The following is a 22,870-nucleotide window of genomic DNA, read 5'->3' on the forward strand; positions in this document are numbered from 1 at the left end:
TGGTGGGCGGAGGTGAGACGTTGGACATGGCGGCATCACCTCCGGCAATACACATTCGTTGGTTGCTATGACACTGGGCTCCATGAGTATGGTGGGCGGAAGGGAGACCAGGGCAATTTGTGTATTATCTATTCTTATTTTACATTATACCCCGGGAAAATGGTGGGCGGAAGTGACGCGTCGGACATGGCGGCGTCACTTCCGGGAGTACACTCTTGCTGGTTACTATGATATGGGACTCCATGAGTATGGTGGGCGGAAGGGACGCATTATAGACGCCGGTGGTACTTCCGGTCATGTGCGCTCGCTGTTTGGAAACGCTATTGCGGGCGAGGTGGCCGGTGCTTCCGGTTATGCGCGCTCGCCACTTAGGAACGGTATTGCTGCCGAGTATGGTGGGCGGAAGGGACGCATCAAAGACGCCGGCGGGACTTCCGGTCATGCGCGCTCGCTGTTTTGGAACGCTATAGCGGGCGAGGCGGCCGGTACTTCCGGTTATGCGCGCTCGCCATCCAGGAACGCTATTGCTGCCGATTAGAGGGGTATTCTCTTCAGCTGTATAGTAAGTACCTATATAAGGGGGATGTGTTTGGTCAGTGGGTCAGGACTTACTCTAACTTCAGACACAGCTAGAATTCCTGAAGCTCCCTGGGATGTCCCAGCCACTGCGGGACCCAGGCAATACGGACTGATATGTACACGAATGTGTTTGGACCTTTCTGGATTGTCCTTCTGGGACTACGGAGGGGACCCACTGTTATCTTCTTCGGACTACTTAACTCCCCTGATGATGCTCCCTCATTGGAGTTGAAACGCGTAGGGAGAAGGAATATCTTTAGGACTACACGTTGGTTGGTGGATTCCCATAGCAGGGCTCACTTGGGGCCTGTCCTTGTTAGGACAGGAGTCCTTTTAAGGGTTTACAGGGAAGATAGCTGCGGTGTACCCTTCCCTATCCTTGGCCCCCATTTATTTGGAACCACCACCCTCATGGACTATGAGGGACTGTTTCCATATGTCCGTTTGATATGGTAAGACCGATCCAATATTTACTTTGAGCACTGGTTCACCTGAGCACTTTTTGTTTTTGTTGTTATATGTGTCTTATTAGGATCCGAGCTTTTAAGTAACATTTATTAAAGGTTATGTTTTAATCTAGTGGATATCCTCCATAGCTAATTCTTGTATTTTTCCTGAGGATAGAGACGGGGCCAGTTCGTTTATAGGCTCTAGCTATTCTTACTCCCTGACAAGTCCCCCTAGTGAAAGACAGGTGAAACCGTACAATATTGTGGTCGCTATTTCCTAGATGCCCGACCACCTGCAGATTTGTTATTCTGTCAGGTCTATTAGATAGTATTAGGTCCAAAAGTGCTGCTCCTCTGGTTGGATTCTGCACCAATTGTGAAAGATAATTTTTCTTGGTTATTAGCAGAAACCTGTTGCCTTTATGGGTTTCACAGGTTTCTGTTTCCCAGTTAATATCCGGGTAGTTAAAGTCCCCCATAACCAGGACCTCATTATGGGTTGCAGCTTCATCTATCTGCTTTAGAAGTAGACTTTCCATGGTTTCTGTTATATTTGGGGGTTTGTAACAGACCCCAATGAGAATTTTGTCCTTCACAGAGGCAAAGACACAGCGCCGCCGCCACGAGGCATCACACACCGCCTCTGCTGTCCCAGTGCCCTCAGTTTCAACGCCTCCAGAACCTAGTAGGTTCCCACTATAATGTGATTTGGATTTGGTTGCAGGTCCCCTCTTCCCCCCCCCCTCGCAGCCAGTGTTGCCATATTTGCTGACAGACCTTTTTTTTGTCCTTCACAGAGGCAAAGACACAGCGCCGACGCCGACAGCACGAGGCATTCGACACAGACTCCGACTCTGAAACCAAAGTGCCACCACACCCTAGTAGGTTCCCACAATAATGTTATTTTGATTTGGTTGCAGGTATGCCCCCCCCCCATACCGCAGCCATTGTTGCCATGGGCAGCACGGTGGCACAGTGGTTAGCACAGCAGCCTTGCAGCGCTGGGGTCCTGGGTTATAATCCCACCCCGAACAACATCTGCAAAGAGTTTTTATGTTCTCTCCGTTTTAGCGTGGGTTTCCTCCGGGCACTCCGGTTTGCTCCCACATTTCAAAGACATATTGATAGGGATTCAAGATTGTGAGCCCCATCGGGGACAGCGATGATAATGTGTGCAAAACTGTTAAGCGCTGCGGAATATGTTAGCGCTATATAAAAATAAAGATTATTTATTAATGAATGCTGACAGCACCTTTTTTTCCATTCAAAGAGGCAAAGAAACAGCGCCGCCACCCCGAGGCATCCCAGTCACCGCAGTACTGGCCCCCTGATGCTCTTCCGGGCTTCTCTCCTTCGGAGAATATGTCCCCAGACGAGGTCTTGCCACGTAAGTTTTTCCAACACGCTTAAGATTGTCACTCACTGCCTCTCTCTATGTAACCCTGTACAGCAAGGGCCGTTTCATAGCCTTCCGCCGCCTCAGATGTTTCATTCATCCTAAATGCTATTATGGGGATGTGATCACAGCCCACTATCTGGATAATACTGTGGTATTAATGTTAGGTTTTAATGCTTTCTCACCAACAGCAGCCGGCAGTATGACCATCCTCGATGTAAAAGCCAGGATTGAAAGGCTGTGCGAGACTCTGGCGCAGATTCAGGAGCAGCAGAATCCGGCAATCGGAGAGTTGCAGAAGATTAAGGACATGTGCCAACAGTTGGAGGCGGGACAATAATAAAGAGTATTCCCGGTTTAAAAAATGTTATGTTGTTAAATTAAAAAAATATAGTTAAACTATGATTCAATTTTTTTTTTGTTTTAGTTAAATGTACATTACTTTGTTACGTTAATTTCTGCCCTCATACAGTGCTGTGATCGAGACACACCAATCAAACAGTCGTGATTGAATTTCAAAGAAAAGGTTTTATTAAACACATTATGTTAACAAGACAATAAAAAAAAAATAATGTAAAATAAGTTATGAAATCACAAATCGTGATACGCCGATTCTTCAGTTTGATAACTTGGGTGCCTGATGGGCGAAGCCATATGAGAAGGTATTGGCGTGTAGGAGTTAGGGGGTGGCTGGCCGAAGTGGGAAACGGGAACATTGTGTCGCATTGGTGTCTGAGACTGTGACCAACCATTATAATATGAGGGCTCTGTCCGCTGCATTGGCCGGGAAGAGACCAAACGAGTGTGCTCGTCCAAATTGCCATCTGTACCCTTGTTCACAGCTTCCATAATTAGACGCTCCGTTAGTGTTCTTTGCCTGTCGTCCATTTTGGCCAGTTTGTCAACTACATAGTGTCCAAAACCCTGCAACGCAGGGCTAACATTGTTTGTTAACACCTTTTTTGCCAGGCTCAACAGTTCAAGTGAGACGTCTGAGGTGGCTTTCCGTTTCCTTGGACCTTGCCTCCATTGAGTCCTGGCAGGTGCAGCCTCCACAAATTCAGTCGTCGAGCAGTCCTGTGCACAGTCCTGTGTACTGTCCTGTGCACTGTCCTCCTGGGGAGAAAAAAAAATTAAGTTATTAACCCGGCAACAAAAAGTCTTAACACCATAACCGCATCCAAACTATATATTCGTATTAGGAAAAAAAGGTTGTAATAGATTTTTAGCTTAGTAATATTATTTAACATTCCCATTTATTTATTACTTTGAACTACACTGTTCTGACTGCTAGGGGAACCTGATGAATATTTTATTGTCGAAATAGTCTCAACAAGAAAACTTATCTGCAGCTGGAAGCGATACTATTTTCCATATTGCTTAGATGGTATGGTTTAGAAAGGTCGCCATTTCATACTTATGAAGTTCGCCATATAATACTTTACTGCGACAGGGTTACTTATGTGTACATGATTTTGTAATAACTTCTAATTGATGGGATAATCAGAAGTATAGAACATAAAATGCAGATAAATTATATGTAATTATAGGACACATTGGTGAACTGTCGTGCAAAGAGGTACTTACTTGTTGCCCTTGTGAGTCCTGCTCGGCGTGGTTCTCCGATACAGTTTGTTCCACAGGTGCCAACAAGCGAAAACACGTGGATGTCCGTGGCACCTCTTGGTCCCTCAGAAAATTCATATGTTCGAAATACCAAAGCTTAGGCACGTAAACATCTTCGGTGGAAGCTCCGGACTTTGTAGTGTGGAGAACCTTGTTAAGCTCCTTCCTCCACACCGTGCGTAGCGCCTGAATTTTCTTCTTGATTACCGCTTCGTTTGCTGGCTCTTCTGGTGCATGGCGATTGTAAAACTCAATGAGCTTTGAATAACCCTCCTTCCTCTTTTCCCTGTTACAATACTCTGGAGATTTGATCTTCCAGAGGCAGGGAAAAGACTGGTAGATTTCTATGAAATCCCTGATAAATTCCACACGATTTGACATCTGAAAAATAATTATAAAAAAAAGTTACGCGTTTGACAAAGAGTCCTTTAAACACTACTTTTACCAGTGTACCAACCGCTTCACAACAGCAGCAACACAAAGCGCTCATGCCGACCATACATTGTTCCATCTGCCACGCCCTAGGCCACCATAACCCAAAACAGTGTGCCACCCGCTTCACTACAGCAGCCGCACAAAGCCCTCATACCGGCCATACATTGTTCCATCTGCCATGCCCTAGGACACCATAACCCAAAACAGTGTACCACCCGCTTCACTACAGCAGCCGCACAAAGCCCTCATATCGACCATACATTGTTCCATCTGCCATGCCCTAGGCCACCATAACCCAAAACAGTGTACCACCCGCTTCACTACAGCAGCCGCACAATGCCCTCATACCGACCATACATTGTTCCATCTGCCACGCCCTAGGCCACCATAACCCAAAACAGTGTACTGCCAGCTTCACTACAGCAGCCGCACTAAACGCTCATGCCAACCATACATTGTACCATCTGCCATGCTGTAGCCGACAGTCACAACCAGTCACAATAGCGTGCCATCGGCTTCGCTTCAGCGGCGGAACGAAGCGCTCTTGCCGACCATACAGCGTTCCATCTGCCACGCTCTCGCCCACCAGTCACAACAGCGTACCATCCGCATCGCTTCAGCGGCGGAACGAAGCGCTCATGCCGACCAAACAGCGTTCCATCCACTATGCCCAAGGGTTTAAACATACCTCGAAGCTGCGGTGCAAAGCGTGGAATATTCTGGGAAATACTAAATCCGACGTCCAGGTCCACCAAGTGTCCAAGTACAAAGTGAAGAAAGGAAATTTTGAAACCTGTGAGGTGGCTTTGGGAACAATAGCGCTCAGGTGACAAATTTTCCAACCAATTGTGTGCACAGAACCTGTGGCCTATCAGCACATTAGCTAGCAGCTCGACACGCTCCTAGTGAACAACGTCACGCACAGATTATGCAAAATTTGCTCTGAATCGTCTTGTGTGACATGACCGGTACGACTGTCCCATACGACTTCTACATCGCAAATACGATGAAATTGTCGCTCCAGCGCCGGGCATCGCGAAGTGTGACCGCAGTCTACGATGTTGGAGCGATAATTGTGCGACGATGTTACGTCACGAATCGTACTGTCGTAGCGATCAAAATTGCACTGTGTGACGATACCCTTAGTGAACCAACAAGCCCCCTTAATCTGAGCAAACAAATCAGAAAGCAAAGGCAAGGGGTATTGGAATTTGACCGTGATCTTATTAAGAAGACGATAATCTATACAGGGTCTCAAGGAGCCATCCTTCTTAGCAACAAAAAAAAAAACCCGCTCCCAATAGTGACGAAGACGGCCGAATATGCCCCTTCTCCAAAGATTCCTTAACATAACTCCGCATAGCGGCATGCTCTGGCACAGACAGATTGAAAAGTCGGCCCTTAGGGAACTTACAACCTGGAATCAAGTTAATAGCACAATCACAGTCCCTATGTGGAGGAAGGGAACTGGACTTGGGCTCATCAAATACATCCTGGAAATCCGACAAAAACTCAGGGACCTCAGAAGAGGGGGAAGAGGAAATTGACATCAAAGGAACGTCACTATGTACCCCATGACAACCCCAACTAGTCACAGACATAGTTTTCCAATCCAGTACCGGATTATGTTCCTGTAACCATGGAAAACCCAGTACAACAACATCATGCAGGTTATGCAACACCAGAAAACGGCAATCTTCCTGATGTGCTGGAGCCATGTACATGGTCATCTGCGTCCAGTACTGAGGTTTATCCTTGGCCAATGGTGTAGCATCAATGCCCCTCAAAGGAATAGGACTCTGCAAAGGCTGCAAGGAAAAACCACAGCGCCTGGCGAATTCTAAGTCCATTAAGTTCAGGGCAGCGCCTGAATCCACAAATGCCATGACAGAAAAGGACGACAATAAGCAAATCAGGGTCACAGATAAAAGAAATTTAGGCTATACAGTACTGATGGTAACAGACCTAGCGACCCTCCTAGTACGCTTAGGGCAATCAGAAATAACATGAGCAGAATCACGACAGTAAAAACACAGCCTATTCTAACGTCTGAATTCCTGCCGTTCTGTTCTAGTCAAAATCCTATCACATTGCATAGGCTCATGACTCTGCTCAGAGGACACTGCCATATGGTGCACAGCTTTGCGCTCGCGCAGACGCCGATCAATCTGAATGGCTAGAGACATAGATTCGCTCAAACCAGCAGGCGTAGGGAAGCCCACCATAACATCTTTAAGGGCTTCAGAAAGACCTTTTCTGAAAATAGCAGCCAGAGCATTCTCATTCCATTTAGTGAGCACAGACCATTTCCTAAATTTCTGGCAGTATAATTTTGCCGCTTCCTGACCTTGACACAGGGCCAACAGGGTTTTTTCTGCATGATCCACAGAATTAGGTTCGTCATACAATAATCCGAGCGCTTGAAAAAATGCGTCTACATTCAGCAGTGCCGGATCCCCTGATTCAAGGGAGAATGCCCAGTCCTGAGGGTCACCACGCAGCAAGGATATGATGATTTTAACTTGCTGAATGGGATCACCAGAAGAACGGGGTTTCAAAGCAAAAAACAATTTGCAGTTATTTTTAAAGTTCAAAAACTTGGATCTGTCCCCAAAAAAACAAATCAGGAGTAGGAATTTTAGGCTCCAAAGCCGGAGTCTGGAGAACATAATCTTGGATACTCTGTACTCTTGCAGCAAGTTGATCCACACGAGAAAACAAACCCTGAACATCCATGCCAGAGCATAAATCCTGAACCACCCAGAGATCAAGAGGAAAAAAAAGACAAAACAGAGCACAGAAAAAAAAATGGCTCAGAATTTTTTTTTCCTTCTTTTGAGATGCATTTAATTCATTTTTGGCCACTTGTACTGTTATGATCTGGTGGTTTAGGAGCAACATGGGACGAGCTCTGAAGGAGGTGGTACCTGTACTGACCGCAGTCCCTAAACTCAACACAACACTTGAAGTAGCCGTGGGATGCTCCTGTCACTCCCTAGGCACCTCGTCACAGCCTGAGAACTAACTACCCCTAAAGATAGAAACAGGAAAACTATCTTGCCTCAGAGAAAATCCCCAAAGGATAGATAGCCCCCCCACAAGTAATGACTGTGAGTGGAAAGGGAAAAGACATACACAGAATGAAACCAGGATGTAGCACAGGAGGCCAGTCTAGCTAGATAGATTGGACAGGATAGAATACTGTGCGGTCAGTATTAAAAACTACAAAAATCCACACAGAGTTTACAAAAATCTCCACACCTGACTAAAGGTGTGGAGGGTAAATCTGCTTCCCAGACCTTCCAGCTTAACTCAATTAATCCATACTGACAAGCTGGACAAAACATAGAATGCACAGAACAAATAAGTCCACAACATGTGGACAGAAAAGAGCAAAGCAAGGACTTAACTTTGCTGAACTGGTCAGGATATCAGGTAAATCCAAGAGAGATGTGAATCCAACCAGGAACCATTGACAAGTGGCACTGGCTGAAGGGAAGAGCCAGGCATAAATAGCCGAGCAGAAAGACAATCATTGGAAGCAGCTGCAGACTGCTAAATCCAAGGAGCAGCCATACCGCTTAAAACCACCGGAGGGAGCCCAAGAGCAGAACTCACAAAAGTGCCATTTACAACCACCGGAGGGAGCCCAAGAGCGGAATTCACAACACTTTTTTGCCTAAAAGACAATCAGTATTCACATGAGCTATGTGCAATCTACCGTATATACTCGAGTATAAGCCGACCCGAGTATAAGCCGACCCCCCTAATTTTGCAACAAGAAACTGGGAAAACTTATTGACTCGAGTATAAGCCTAGGGTGGAAAATGGAGCAGCTACCGGTTAATGTCAAAAATAAAAATAGATACCAATAAAAGTTAAATTAATTGAGACATCAGTAGGTTAAGTGTTTTTGAATATCCATATTGAATCAGGAGCCCCATATAATGCTCCATAAAGTTCATTATTGCCCCATAGGTGCTCCATATAAAGCTGTGCCCCATATACAATGCTCTGCACCGTTCATTATTGCCCCATAGCTCTGCCATATAGTGCTCTGCACCGTTCATTACTGCCCCATAGCTGTGCCATATAGTGCCCTGCACCGTTCATTATTGCCCCATAGCTGTGCCATATAGTGCTCTGCACCGTTCATTATTGCCCCATAGCTGTGCCATATAGTGCTCTGCACCGTTCATTATTGCCCCATAGCTGTGCCATATAGTGCTCTGCACCGTTCATTTTTGTCCCATAGCTGTGCCATATAGTGCTCTGCACCGTTCATTTTTGTCCCATAGCTCTGCCATATAGTTCCCTGCACCGTTAATTTTTGTCCCATAGCTCTGACATATAGTGCTCTGCACCGTTCAATTTTGTCCCATAGCTGTGCCATATAGTGCTCTGCACCGTTCATTTTTGTCCCATAGCTGTGCCATATAGTGCTCTGCACCGTTCATTATTGCCCCATAGTTGTGCCATATAGTGCTCTGCGCCGTTCATTATTGCCCCATAGCTGTGCCATATAGTGCTCTGCACCGTTCATTATTGTCCCTTAGCTGTGCCATATAGTGCTCTGCACCGTTCATTATTGCCCCATAGCTGTGCCATATAGTGCTCTGCACCGTTCATTATTGTCCCATAGCTGTGCCATATAGTGCTCTGCACCGTTCATTATTGCCCCATAGCTGTGCCATATAGTGCTCTGCACCGTTCATTATTGCCCCATAGCTGTGCCATATAGTGCTCTGCACCATTCATTATTGCCCCATACCTGTGCCATATAGTGCTCTGCACCGTTCATTATTGTCCCTTAGCTCTGCCATATAGTGCTCTGCACCGTTCATTATTGTCCCATAGCTCTGCCATATAGTGCTCTGCACCGTTCATTATTGCCCCATAGCTGTGCCATATAGTGCTCTGCACCGTTCATTACTGCCCCATAGCTGTGCCATATAGTGCCCTGCACCGTTCATTATTGCCCCATAGCTGTGCCATATAGTGCTCTGCACCGTTCATTATTGCCCCATAGCTGTGCCATATAGTGCTCTGCACCGTTCATTATTGCTCCATAGCTGTGCCATATAGTGCTCTGCACCGTTCATTTTTGTCCCATAGCTATGCCATATAGTGCTCTGCACCGTTCATTTTTGTCCCATAGCTCTGCCATATAGTTCCCTGCACCGTTAATTTTTGTCCCATAGCTCTGACATATAGTGCTCTGCACCGTTCAATTTTGTCCCATAGCTGTGCCATATAGTGCTCTGCACCGTTCATTTTTGTCCCATAGCTGTGCCATATAGTGCTCTGCACCGTTCATTATTGCCCCATAGTTGTGCCATATAGTGCTCTGCGCCGTTCATTATTGCCCCATAGCTGTGCCATATAGTGCTCTGCACCGTTCATTATTGTCCCATAGCTGTGCCATATAGTGCTCTGCACCGTTCATTATTGCCCCATAGCTGTGCCATATAGTGCTCTGCACCGTTCATTATTGTCCCATAGCTGTGCCATATAGTGCTCTGCACCGTTCATTATTGCCCCATAGCTGTGCCATATAGTGCTCTGCACCGTTCATTATTGCCCCATAGCTGTGCCATATAGTGCTCTGCACCATTCATTATTGCCCCATACCTGTGCCATATAGTGCTCTGCACCGTTCATTATTGTCCCTTAGCTCTGCCATATAGTGCTCTGCACCGTTCATTATTGTCCCATAGCTCTGCCATATAGTGCTCTGCACCGTTCATTATTGCCCCATAGCTGTGCCATATAGTGCTCTGCACCGTTCATTATTGCCCCATAGCTGTGCCATATAGTGCTCTGCACCATTCATTATTGCCCCATACCTGTGCCATATAGTGCTCTGCACCGTTCATTATTGCCCCATAGCTGCCATATAGTGCTCTGCACCATTCATTATTGCTCCATAGCTGCCATATAGTACTCTGCACCGTTCATTATTGTCCCATAACTGTGCCATATAGTGCTCTGCACCGTTCATTATTGCCCCATAGCTGTACCATATAGTGCTCTGCGCCGTTCATTATTGCCCCATAGCTGTGCCATATAGTGCTCTGCACCGTTCATTATTGTCCCATAGCTGTGCCATATAGTGCTCTGCACCATTCATTATTGCCCCACAGCTGTGCCATATAGTGCTCTGCACCGTTCATTATTGTCCCATAGCTGTGCCATATAGTGCTCTGCACCGTTCATTATTGCCCCATAGCTGTGCCATATAGTGCTCTGCACCGTTCATTATTGTCCCATAGCTGTGCCATATAGTGCTCTGCACCGTTCATTATTGCCCCATAGCTGTGCCATATAGTGCTCTGCACCGTTCATTATTGCCCCATAGCTGTGCCATATAGTGCTCTGCACCGTTCATTATTGCCCCATAGCTGTGCCATATATTGCTCTGCACCGTTCATTATTGTCCCATAGCTGTGCCATATAGTGCTCTGCACCGTTCATTCTTGCCCCATAGCTGTGCCATATAGTGCTCTGCACCGTTCATTCTTGCCCCATAGCTGTGCCATATAGTGCTCTGCACCGTTCATTATTGCCCCATAGCTGTGCCATATAGTGCTCTGCACCGTTCATTATTGTCCCATAACTGTACCATATAGTGCTCTGCACCGCTCATTATTGTCCCTTAGCTGTGCCATATAGTGCTCTGCACCGTTCATTATTGCCCCATAGCTCTGCCACATAGTGCTCTGCACCGTTCATATTGCCCCATAGCTGTGCCCCATATAGTGCTCTGCACCGTTCATATTTCCCCATAGATGTTCCACATATATCTGTGCCATTGCTGCTGCTGCAATAATAATAATAAAAAAAAATATACCATACTCACCTCTCTTGCTTGCAGCTCCCGGCGTCTCGTCCCGGCGTCTGACTGATCAGGCAGAGGGCGCCGCGCACACTATATGCGTCATCGTGCCCTCTGACCTGCACAGTCAGAGCGGAGAGACGCCGGGAAGATGGAGCGGCGCCGGGAAGACGGAGCGACGTCCAGCGTGTGGAACGGGGATAGGTGAATATGACATACTTACCTGCTCCCGGCGTCCCGCTCCTTCTCCCGGACAGCTGGTCTTCGGTGCCGCAGCCTCTTCCTCTATCAGCGGTCACCGTTACCGCTAATTAGAGAAATGAATATGCGGTTCCACCCCTATGGGAGTGGAGTCCATATTAATTTCTCTAATCAGCGGTCCCACGTGACCGCTGAAGAGGGGAAGAGCTGCAGCACCCGAAGACCGTGGGACGGCAGGAGGAGCGCCAGGATTGCCGGGACTAGGTAAGTATGCCTCAGCGCCCTCTCCCCCTCACCCGCCGACCCTGCCACCCACCGTGACTCGAGTATAAGCCGAGAGGGGCACTTTCAGCCCAAAAATTTGGGCTGAAAATCTCGGCTTATACTCGAGTATATACGGTATATATCCTAGCCATTCTAATATATACACAATACTGAGTGACTTAGGAAGTATTTATCAAAGCAGCTGCACAGACAGATATTTTATTATGGCAACTTTTTATGTTTTTTTTTTTCTTGTACAAGCAATCAAGAAATCCCAAGTTCAAGTTCCCCTGGGGAAGGGGGGCTATAAAAAAAAAAAGGTAAACCACAGTTAAACAAATACTCCGAAATATTGGTAAATCACTCTCGTTACCAATATGTAAAAAAATTACTCCCTTGGCAAAGACTATAAAAATTCCAACTAAATAAAAAGGCTCATGTCTTTGGAACTGATATGGAGGATTTAAAACAAAAAAAGTGGAATACTCATGGAAGCAGCTGGAATAAAACAAGAGCTAAATGTGGACAATTTTGACCCCATTTGGGTCTACAAGTTGGAGAATTTTTGCTGGAATGAAAAGCCCAGCATGATGGACTCCTGAACAAAAACCATAGAGATCCCATTAATATATGATTTATCAATGCAGTCTGCAAATATGGTTATATCAAGCTCTTTAAGGATGGTATAGTACTCAACATAAGTGAGTACACCCTAAAAGATGTGTCTGAAAACCTTCAGAAATCAACATTTTCTATGGGATCCCATGAAAGGTACATTTTCTAACAAATTAATTCAAGACCATGTTGCAAACATTAGCACATTCTAATAATAGTCTAGAAATTTGTCATGGGCGATGGAAGAGGAGCGCCCCCACGTCAGGGCAGCGGGGTTACTCGGATCCGGGCCCTTCTGTAGTCAGTGGGGATGTCACGGTGGCTAGACCCGGTCTGTGGCCCTTTGCGGGGCGTCCAATAAAAGGACAACAGCTTTTAGGAAAATGTTCGTGACGCCACCTGTGGTATTCGGTCAGGGTGACCGATGTTGCTTAGGGGTCCGCTGGGGTGATGTTATGGCAGCTAGATGGTATACCTTCCCACAGGTGAAGTATGTCCCCAGGGCTTCCCAGAGTGTAGATGGTGGATGATGTAAGGCGCAGTGAATAACGAGGACACAAGGTTGCAGTCTCTTTACCTTTACTGAAGGCTTCAGCATCCACAGTCCAGGGTAGGGACCACAGGGTAGGCAGAATTCGGCCAGTCTGAAGGCAAATCCAGAGTCCCCTTATCCAGGTGGAAATCAATAGCCTTCCTCTAGCACACAGTAATACAGTAGGTCCCTACTTGCATAAGCTCCAATAAGGTCCTCACTGTTGTTACTCCTCTCACTGTTCCCCGTGGTCGGATAGAACAAAACACGTATGACCGGTGGCCTGAGGCTTTTTATAGGGACCCTAGAGACGCCCCGGCCCCCACAAGTTGCCACCGTACCTCCTGTGTAAATGGTCGGGCAGCTAACGTGGAATTTACTGTCCTGCCAGTCTCTGAAATAACGGCATAGAGCTCTTTACTCCCTCGGTGTTCTGGCTACCGGTTCTGCGCTTCAGAAAGAGGCAGCCTGCTTCTAGCGGGTCTCCCCCTGATGTTTCACTCCTGTTGCTATGACTTCGCTGCTCACTCACTGCAACACACTTCCTTTCGTGTCCTTTCCTAGGATGCTGTCGCATGGGATGCAGGCGCAGCTCCATGTACCCTCGTCCTCCTCAGACCGCAGTCTGGATCTGACTGAAGATCACTCCAGCCAGCTCGACCTGGAGACCTTTCCTTAGTTAGTAAGGCCGAAAAAAGACATTTGTCCATCCAGTTCAGCCTATATTCCATCATAATAAATACCCAGATCTACGTCCTTCTACAGAACCTAATAATTGTATGATACAATAATAGTAACATAGTTAGTAAGGCCGAAAAAAGACTAAGTTCCCCAGCCAGGAACTCTGACTAACTTCTTCCCCATCCCACCAGTTTTACCCAAGTGTGAGGAGTGGCCTAGGAGATAGAACCTTTGCTCCCCCTGGTGGTCTGGAGTGTGAAGTGTATGTAATGGTTGTGATACCTGGACAGAAGATCTCCTTCATTGCCCTCAGATGTAACATCACCCCCCCTGGTGGAGGAACAACATTACTGCAACGAACCAGGACTCCGGGGCGCTGCAGAAGTAGCAGAGAGACTAAACCAGGCACCCCCGTAATATCGGGGTAACCGGGCTTGTTAAAAATCCGCCACAAATACCCAAATTCACAGTGGGGATCTCAAGAAAAAGCTGAATAAGCGAGATCACCACATATGTGTGCAAACCAGAGGTCCAGCGGCAGGTGTGCCCAACGCGTATCGCCACAAAAGTGGCTTCGTCAGGGGCGGATGTCTCTCCCTTCCCTCTTTTTTTGGTCCACATCCTTTCTTTGCTACTTGCGGAATTGTTTAGCAGTAACTCGGCCCCAGGCTCTTCAGGTAACCTGTATATCCGGAGATCCACACAATTGTCTCTGGATCTCCATGCAGAATTTGTAACAATTTTGACCTTTGTTGGGAGGTACTTTTATTCTGTGTTGGGGCATCTTTATTCCATAATTTGTGTGCCCTAGTACACATTGATTCTTCCTATGATACTTTATTTATAGATGTTGGTTATTACAGGTTGTAGGGAGTTTGTGAGCATGCTGAGATACCACTCCTTGTATTTCTTGTAATTTATATATATTTCTAGATGTGAACTGCATGTTAGTGGGTCATAAGGGAGATTTATAATTGTGTTGCCACTGTGCATGGTGCTTTGGTAATTTTGCATGTAATTTCCACAATTTACAGCACTGTATGCACTTTATTGTTATATATATTTTTTTCTTGTGCTGCCATGTCCAGGGGGGGATCCCATTATGGGTTCCATAGAATGAGTTTGGTTTTAAGTGTTTTTAATATGTTTGTTGTGATGTAGTGTTTTTGGTTGACTCAATGGAAACAAAAATAAAATTTACCTATTTCATATATTATTGGTGGTCCCTATATATAGCATGTTTCTTTCTCTGTATTTTTCTTGTTTCAATATTCATGCTTTAGGTAGATCCCTTTGTCTTATATTGGTTGATGGTGCCCTCCATTCTTTTGCTTTATAGTAAGTTCCCATCATGTGATGGGAGTTAAAGATCTGCGCAAACTACGCATGCCTGAAAAAAAAACTTACAGCGCAGGCGCTGGGGACGTAAATGAAGGCACAGGAGACGGCGCCCGTGCACGGAGGCCCTGAGTTATGGCTGGGAGGCCTTTGTGTCAGGGGGGAAAAGACATGCCCCCCCCCCCCCACCCGGACAGACTACAGGTATGGCGGGCAAATTATAAAAATGAATAGTTCAGCGTTGGCAGGGACCCCAAATGAAAGAGCCACCTTGGCAGGATGCAGCATTAGTGCAGCACAAGGTGGCTCTTATAGTTAAAAATGCCAGGGGAGGGTGACAGGTTCCCTTTAATCTTTTAACAGGTCTCCAGCAAACAACTGACTATAAAAGATCTATCTGGCCTACAGTTATACATCAGTATAATAAATGGGAGGGATCTCTGTAACAGATTTTACACTGGGATCCTGGAGCTTCAGGATTTCATTCCTTTATGTTCAGTAGAAGGTAATCATTTGCCACCTTGTCTGGTATTTTTTGGTCTCCTCTGAGGTAGCTGTCCGCGCTGGTTACCATGTCTAGACTCATACCACCGGTAATCACATCTGAACTCCTCTCCTTCTTACAGGCTCATTGGAAGTGACAGCGGATGTCAGGCAGCATATCATCAGTTTATCAGACGCTGAGCAGCAGCTGCATGAACACGGCATGTGGGAAAAACCAGCGACGGCAAAGATCAGATGATTCTCATGGTGATCGGAAACGATAACTATTCCATGGTTTAAAGGGGTCATCTCCAAATGAACGCTAAAGAGAAAATGTCCAAACTGACAGAGCCATCAGGTGCGATAGTGGCTCAATTAAACAGCAGTATTTACAATGTTTGGCGGACTTTAGGGAGGACGCAAATGTGTCAGATTTTAATGCAAACCAGCCCACCTGTATATCCCGAGTACACCCCTATGACTCCTGAATAGTTTGTTACATTGCTCCCATGACAAACAGGACCAAATTACTAGCAAAACGTTTCAGCCTCAACACTACCAGCAAGAGCCAGGCACATTGCTCCAATCACAGTGCCAGCCACAACACTGCCCACATCACAGTGCCAGGCACAGTATAGAGACCCAGCAACACTGCCCACATCACAGTGCCAGGAACAGTATAGAGACCCAGCAACACTGCCCACATCACAGTGCCAGGCACAGTATAGAGACCCAGCAACACTGCCCACATCACAGTGCCAGGCACAGTATAGAGACCGAGCAACACTGCCCACATCACAGTGCCAGGCACAGTATAGAGACCGAGCAACACTGCCCACATCACAGTGCCAGTCACAGTATAGAGACCCAGCAACACTGCCCGCATCACAGTACCAGCCACAGTATAGAGACCCAGCAAGACTGCCCTCATCACACTGCCAGCCACAGTATAGAGACCCAGCAACACTGCCCACAAAACAGTGCCAGCCACAGTATAGAGATCCAGCAACACTGCCCACATCACAGTGCCAGCCACAGTATAGAGACCCAGCAAAACTGCCAACATTACAGTGCCAGCCACAGTATAGAGACCCAGCAACACTGCCCACATCACACTGCCAGCCACAGTATAGAGACCCAGCAACACTGCACACAAAACAGTGCCAGGCACAGTATAGAGACCCAGCAACACTGCCCACATCACAGTGCCAGGCACAGTATAGAGACCCAGCAACACTGCCCACATCACAGTGCCAGTCACAGTATAGAGACCCAGCAACACTACCCACATCACAGTGCCAGGCACAGTATAGAGACCCAGCAACACTGCCCACATCACAGTGCCAGGCACAGTATAGAGACCCAGCAACACTGCCCACATCACAGTGCCAGGCACAGTATAGAGACCCAGCAACACTGCCCTCTGTAACAACTCTGCTGGCATCACAGCATGGCCTCACATCTCTCACACAATCTTACCCACTGCTCCAGGCCATGATGTGCGTTCTCTTTAATGCCAGCTCCATGTTCTGTGTCTCTGCTCTCTGCATGCTTCATGGCTATGTGTATAGGGGGGCGGCGCCTGAACTCTCTGGTTCTTATAGGAATCAGGTGCATCTGTCTAATCAGTTCCTGACCAATTACCAAGAGGCCTCCTGTATATAGTGCAGCTCCACCCTGTGGTCTGGGCCTGTGCAATGTGTTAGCTCAGTTAGTGTTTAGCTGCTGAGTTTGCCTGGCCTTGCTCTGAGTTACTCCCTCTCTGGAGGCTTTTCTCTGTGCTTTTGCCTTGTTCTTATAGTCCGCCCTCCAGGAGGCAGAATATCCTGGTCCCTGTGTCTTTGTCCCTGTGTCTTGTTCCATTGCCTTGTCTGTACTTTGTCTTTTCTCGGTCTCCTTGTCTGTGGCTTCCTTCCCTGCTTTGTCTTTCCTTGTGTTCTCAGTCTGCTTACACTCCGCACTCTTGCGACTCTGCAGTCAGACCTTGCTTCGCACTCTCTGGCTTTGCTCTCTGGCTCCGCTCTTTGCGGTTCTATCTGGCTCCGCCTCCTGTGTTTCTGCACTTGGCTCCGTCTCTGCTCTTGGCTCCGCCTCTAGCATCTCCGCTCTTGGCTCCGCCTCCAGCGTCTCCGCTCTTGGCTCCGCCTCCAGCGTCTCTGCCCTTGGCTCCGCCTCTTGCGGCTCCGCCCTTGGCTCTGCCTTCTCCTTCTCTTCTCTTAGTTCCACCTTCTACACGTACTCAGCCTCCTGCGTTTCTGTTCTTGGTTCTAGCTCTTGTGCTTTCGCTCTGCATCCGCTCTTGCGGTCTTTCTCTACTTGTTACTTAGTCCTCCTGTTTGAACAGGTTCCAACCTGTTTCACATACCTGCCTGCAGACCGGTCCCTACCGGTTCTTCCTATGTTCCAGCCGTACCCGCCTGCCTACCAGAGAGCCAGCCGTGCCCGCCTGTCAGCCAGAGTGCCAGCCATGCCCGCTCCGTTCCTTAGTGGGATCAGCAGCCACAGCCATACATCACCCTGGAGTGGCACCTGGTAGCTTCCTATTGCACAAGTCTGACCTCACCATCAGAGGCTCCAGCGAACACCTAGGAAGCTACTTAGTTACGCCCCTTCCATGGAAGTTTGGTCTGTGGTCCAGTGGGGCCACACCCCCGTATGCCCGCGCCAACCAGTCTGGACGCGTGTGTGACAGCCTCATCACAGTGCCAGGCACAGTATAGAGACCCAGCAACACTGCCCACATCACAGTGCCAGGCACAGTATAGAGACCCAGCAACACTGCCCACATCACAGTGCCAGGCACAGAATAGAGACCCAGCAACATTGCCAACATCACAGTGCCAGGCACAGTATAGAGACCCAGCAACACTGCCCACATCACAGTGCCAGGCACAGTATAGAGACCCAGCAACACTGCCCACATCACAGTGCCAGGCACAGTATAAAGACCCAGCAACACTGCCCACATCACAGTGCCAGGCACAGAATAGAGACCCAGCAACACTGCCAACATCACAGTGCCAGGCACAGTATAGAGACCCAGCAACACTGCCCACATCACAGTGCCAGGCACAGTATAGAGACCCAGCAACACTGCCCACATCACAGTGCCAGGCACAGAATAGAGACCCAGCAACACTGCCAACATCACAGTGCCAGGCACAGTATAGAGACCCAGCAACACTACCCACATCACAGTGCCAGCCACAGTATAGAGACTCAGCAACACTGGGCACATCACAGTGCCAGGCACAGTATAGAGACCCAGCAACATTGCCCACATCACAGTGCCAGGCACAGTATAAAGACCCAGCAACACTGCCCACATCACAGTGCCAGGCACAGTATAGAGACCCAGCAACACTGCCCACATCACAGTGCGAGGCACAGTATAGAGACCAGCAACACTGCCCACATCACAGTGCCAGGCACAGTATAGAGACCCAGCAACACTGCCCACATCACAGTGCCAGCCACAGTATAGAGACCCAGCAACACTGCCCACATCACAGTGCCAGGCACAGTATAGAGACCCAGCAACACTGCCCACATCACAGTGCCAGGCACAGAATAGAGACCCAGCAACACTGCCAACATCACAGTGCCAGGCACAGTATAGAGACCCAGCAACACTGCCACATCACAGTGCAAGCCACAGTATAGAGACCCAGCAACACTGCCCACATCACAGTGCCAGGCACAGTATAGAGACCCAGCAACACTGCCCACATCACAGTGCCAGGCACAGAATAGAGACCCAGCAACACTGCCAACATCACAGTGCCAGGCACGGTATAGAGACCCAGCAACACTGCCCACATCACAGTGCCAGGCACAGAATAGAGACCCAGCAACACTGCCAACATCACAGTGCCAGGCACAGTATAGAGACCCAGCAACACTGCCCACATCACAGTGCCAGCCACAGTATAGAGACCCAGCAACACTGCCCACATCACAGTGCCAGGCACAATATAGAGACCCAGCAACACTGCCCACATCACAGTGCCAGGCACAGAATAGAGACCCAGCAACACTGCCAACATCACAGTGCCAGGCACAGTATAGAGACCCAGCAACACTGCCCACATCACAGTGCCAGGCACAGTATAGAGACCCAGCAACACTGCCCACATCACAGTGCCAGGCACAGAATAGAGACCCAGCAACACTGCGAACATCACAGTGCCAGGCACAGTATAGAGACCCAGCAACACTGCCCACATCACAGTGCCAGGCACAGTATAGAGACCCAGCAACACTGCCCACATCACAGTGCCAGGCACAGAATAGAGACCCAGCAACACTGCCCACATCACAGTGCCAGGCACAGTATAGAGACCCAGCAACACTACCCACATCACAGTGCCAGCCACAGTATAGAGACTCAGCAACACTGGGCACATCACAGTGCCAGGCACAGTATAGAGACCCAGCAACACTGCCCTCATCACAGTGCCAGCCACAGTATGGAGACCCAGCAACACTGCCCACATAACAGTGCCAGCCACAGTATAGAGACCAAGCAACACTGCCCACATCACAGTGCCAGGCACAGTATAAAGACCCAGCAACACTGCCCACATCACAGTGCCAGGCACAGTATAGAGACCCAGCAACACTGCCCACATCACAGTGCCAGCCACAGTATAGAGACTCAGCAACACTGCACACATCACAGTGCCAGGCACAGTATAGAGACCCAGCAACACTGCCCACATCACAGTGCCAGGCACAGTATAGAGACCAGCAACACTGCCCACATCACAGTGCCAGGCACAGTATAGAGACCCAGCAACACTGCCCACATCACAGTGCCAGCCACAGTATAGAGACCCAGCAACACTGCCCACATCACAGTGCCAGACACAGTATAGAGACCCAGCAACACTGCCCACATCACAGTGCCAGGCACAAAATTGAGACCCAGCAACACTGTCCACATCACAGTGCTAGGCACAGTATAGAGACCCAGCAACACTGCCCTCATAACAGTGCCAGCCACAGTATAGAGACCCAAAAACACTGCCCACATCACAGTGCCAGGCACAGTATAGAGACCCAGCAACAATGCCCACATCACAGTGCCAGGCACAGTATAGAGACCCAGCAACACTGCCCACATCACAGTGCCAGGCACAGAATAGAGACCCAGCAACACTGCCAACATCACAGTGCCAGGCACAGTATAGAGACCCAGCAACACTGCCCACATCACAGTGCCAGGCACAGTATAGAGACCCAGCAACACTGCCCACATCACAGTGCCAGGCACAGAATAGAGACCCAGCAACACTGCCAACATCACAGTGCCAGGCACAGTATAGAGACCCAGCAACACTGCCCACATCACAGTGCCAGGCACAGTATAGAGACCCAGCAACACTGCCCACATCACAGTGCCAGGCACAGAATAGAGACACAGCAACACTGCCAACATCACAGTGACAGGCACAGTATAGAGACCCAGCAACACTACCCACATCACAGTGCCAGCCACAGTATAGAGACTCAGCAACACTGGGCACATCACAGTGCCAGGCACAGTATAGAGACCCAGCAACACTGCCCTCATCACAGTGCCAGCCACAGTATAGAGACCAAGCAACACTGCCCACATAACAGTGCCAGCCACAGTATAGAGACCAAGCAACACTGCCCACATCACAGTGCCAGGCACAGTATAAAGACCCAGCAACACTGCCCACATCACAGTGCCAGGCACAGTATAGAGACTCAGCAACACTGTCCACATCACAGTGCCAGGCACAGTATAGAGACCCAGCAACACTGCCCTCATCACAGTGCCAGGCACAGTATAGAGACCAGCAACACTGCCCACATCACAGTGCCAGGCACAGTATAGAGACCCAGCAACACTGCCCACATCACAGTGCCAGCCACAGTATAGAGACCCAGCAACACTGCCCACATCACAGTGCCAGACACAGTATAGAGACCCAGCAACACTGCCCACATCACAGTGCCAGGCACAAAATTGAGACCCAGCAACACTGTCCACATCACAGTGCCAGGCACAGTATAGAGACCCAGCAACACTGCCCTCATAACAGTGCCAGCCACAGTATAGAGACCCAAAAACACTGTCCACATCACAGTGCCAGGCACAGTATAGAGCCCCTTCAACACTGTCCATATCAAGTGCCAGGCACAGTATAGAAATCCAGCAACACAGCCCACATCACAGTGCCAGCCACAGTATAGAGACCGAGCAACACTGTCTACATCACAGTGCCAGGCACAGTGGGGCTAAAGTTAGGGTTAGGGCTAAAGTTAGAGTTAGATTTGGGGCTAAAGTTATGGTTAGGGTTGGGGCTAAAGTTAGGGTTGGGGCTAAAGTTAGGGTTAGGGTTTGGATTACATTTACAGTTGGGATTAGGGTTAAGGGTGTGTCAGAATTAGGGGTGTGGTTAGGGTTAGGGGTGTGGTTAGGGTTATGGTTGGGATTAGGGTTAGGGGTGTGTTTGGAATAGAGTTTCAGTTAGAATTGGGGGTTTCCACTGTTTAGGCACATCAGGGCTCTCCAAACGCGACATGGCATCCGATCTCAATTCCAGCCAATTCTGCGTTGAAAAAGTAAAACAGTGCTCCTTCCCTTCCGAGCTCTCCTGTGCGCCCAAACAGGGGTTTACCCCAACATATGGGGTATCAGCATACTCTGGATAAATTGGACAACAACTATTGGAGTCCAATTTCTCTTGTTACCCTTGGGAAAATAAAAATTTGGGGGGCTAAAAAAACATTTTTGTGGGAAAAAATTTAATTTTTATTTTCACCACTCTGCGTTATAAACTGTAGTGAAACACTTGGGGGTTCAAAGCTGTCAAAACACATCTAGATAAGTTCCTTGGGGGGTCTATTTTCCAAAATCGTGTCACTTGTCGGGGGTTTCTACTGTTTAGGTGCATCAGGGGCTCTGCAAATGCATCGTGATGCCTGCAGACCAATCCATCTACGTCTGCATTCCAAATGGCGCTCCTTCCCTTCCGAACTCTGCCATGCACCCAAACGGTTGTTCCTCCCCACATATGGGGTATCAGCGTACTCAGGACAAATTGGACAACAAGTTTTGGGGTCCAATTTCTCTTGTTACCCTTGGGAAAATAAAAATTTGGGGGGCTAAAAAAACATTTTTGTGGGAAAAAAATTAATTTTTATTTTCACGACTCTGCATTATAAACTATAGTGACACACTTGGGGGTTCAAAGCTGTCAAAACACATCTAGATAAGTTCCTTGGGGGGTTTAGTTTCCAAAATGGTGTCACTTGTGGGGGGTTTCTACTGTTTAGGTGCATCAGGGGCTCTGCAAATGTTACGTGACGCCTGCAGACCAATTTGTTATGAACAGGTAATTCAGAACCACAATGGACCTTGAAGTTCAGAGCACACAAAGTGACCTGACAATTACCAAAAA

General features: G+C 48.2%; 1 protein-coding gene and 1 long non-coding RNA gene across 2 annotated transcripts in view; both read right to left on the reverse strand.

Moving 5' to 3' along the window:
* The window catches only part of LOC138658045 (uncharacterized), a 42,198-nt gene that overhangs the window by 16,855 nt on the left and 2,473 nt on the right, over positions 1-22,870 (reverse strand). The window lies entirely within an intron of this gene.
* Positions 3,002-4,443, reverse strand: LOC138658044 (uncharacterized). The gene is made up of 2 exons (XM_069745618.1): positions 4,012-4,443; positions 3,002-3,540 (listed from the first exon to the last, which is right to left on the reverse strand). The coding sequence occupies exons 1-2, from the start codon at positions 4,429-4,431 to the stop codon at positions 3,016-3,018; spliced, it is 945 nt and encodes a 314-aa protein (XP_069601719.1). The 5' UTR covers positions 4,432-4,443; the 3' UTR covers positions 3,002-3,015.

Source organism: Ranitomeya imitator, chromosome 1 (genome assembly GCF_032444005.1).
Source record: "Ranitomeya imitator isolate aRanImi1 chromosome 1, aRanImi1.pri, whole genome shotgun sequence".
In the NCBI taxonomy this organism is placed as follows: Eukaryota; Metazoa; Chordata; class Amphibia; order Anura; family Dendrobatidae; genus Ranitomeya; species Ranitomeya imitator.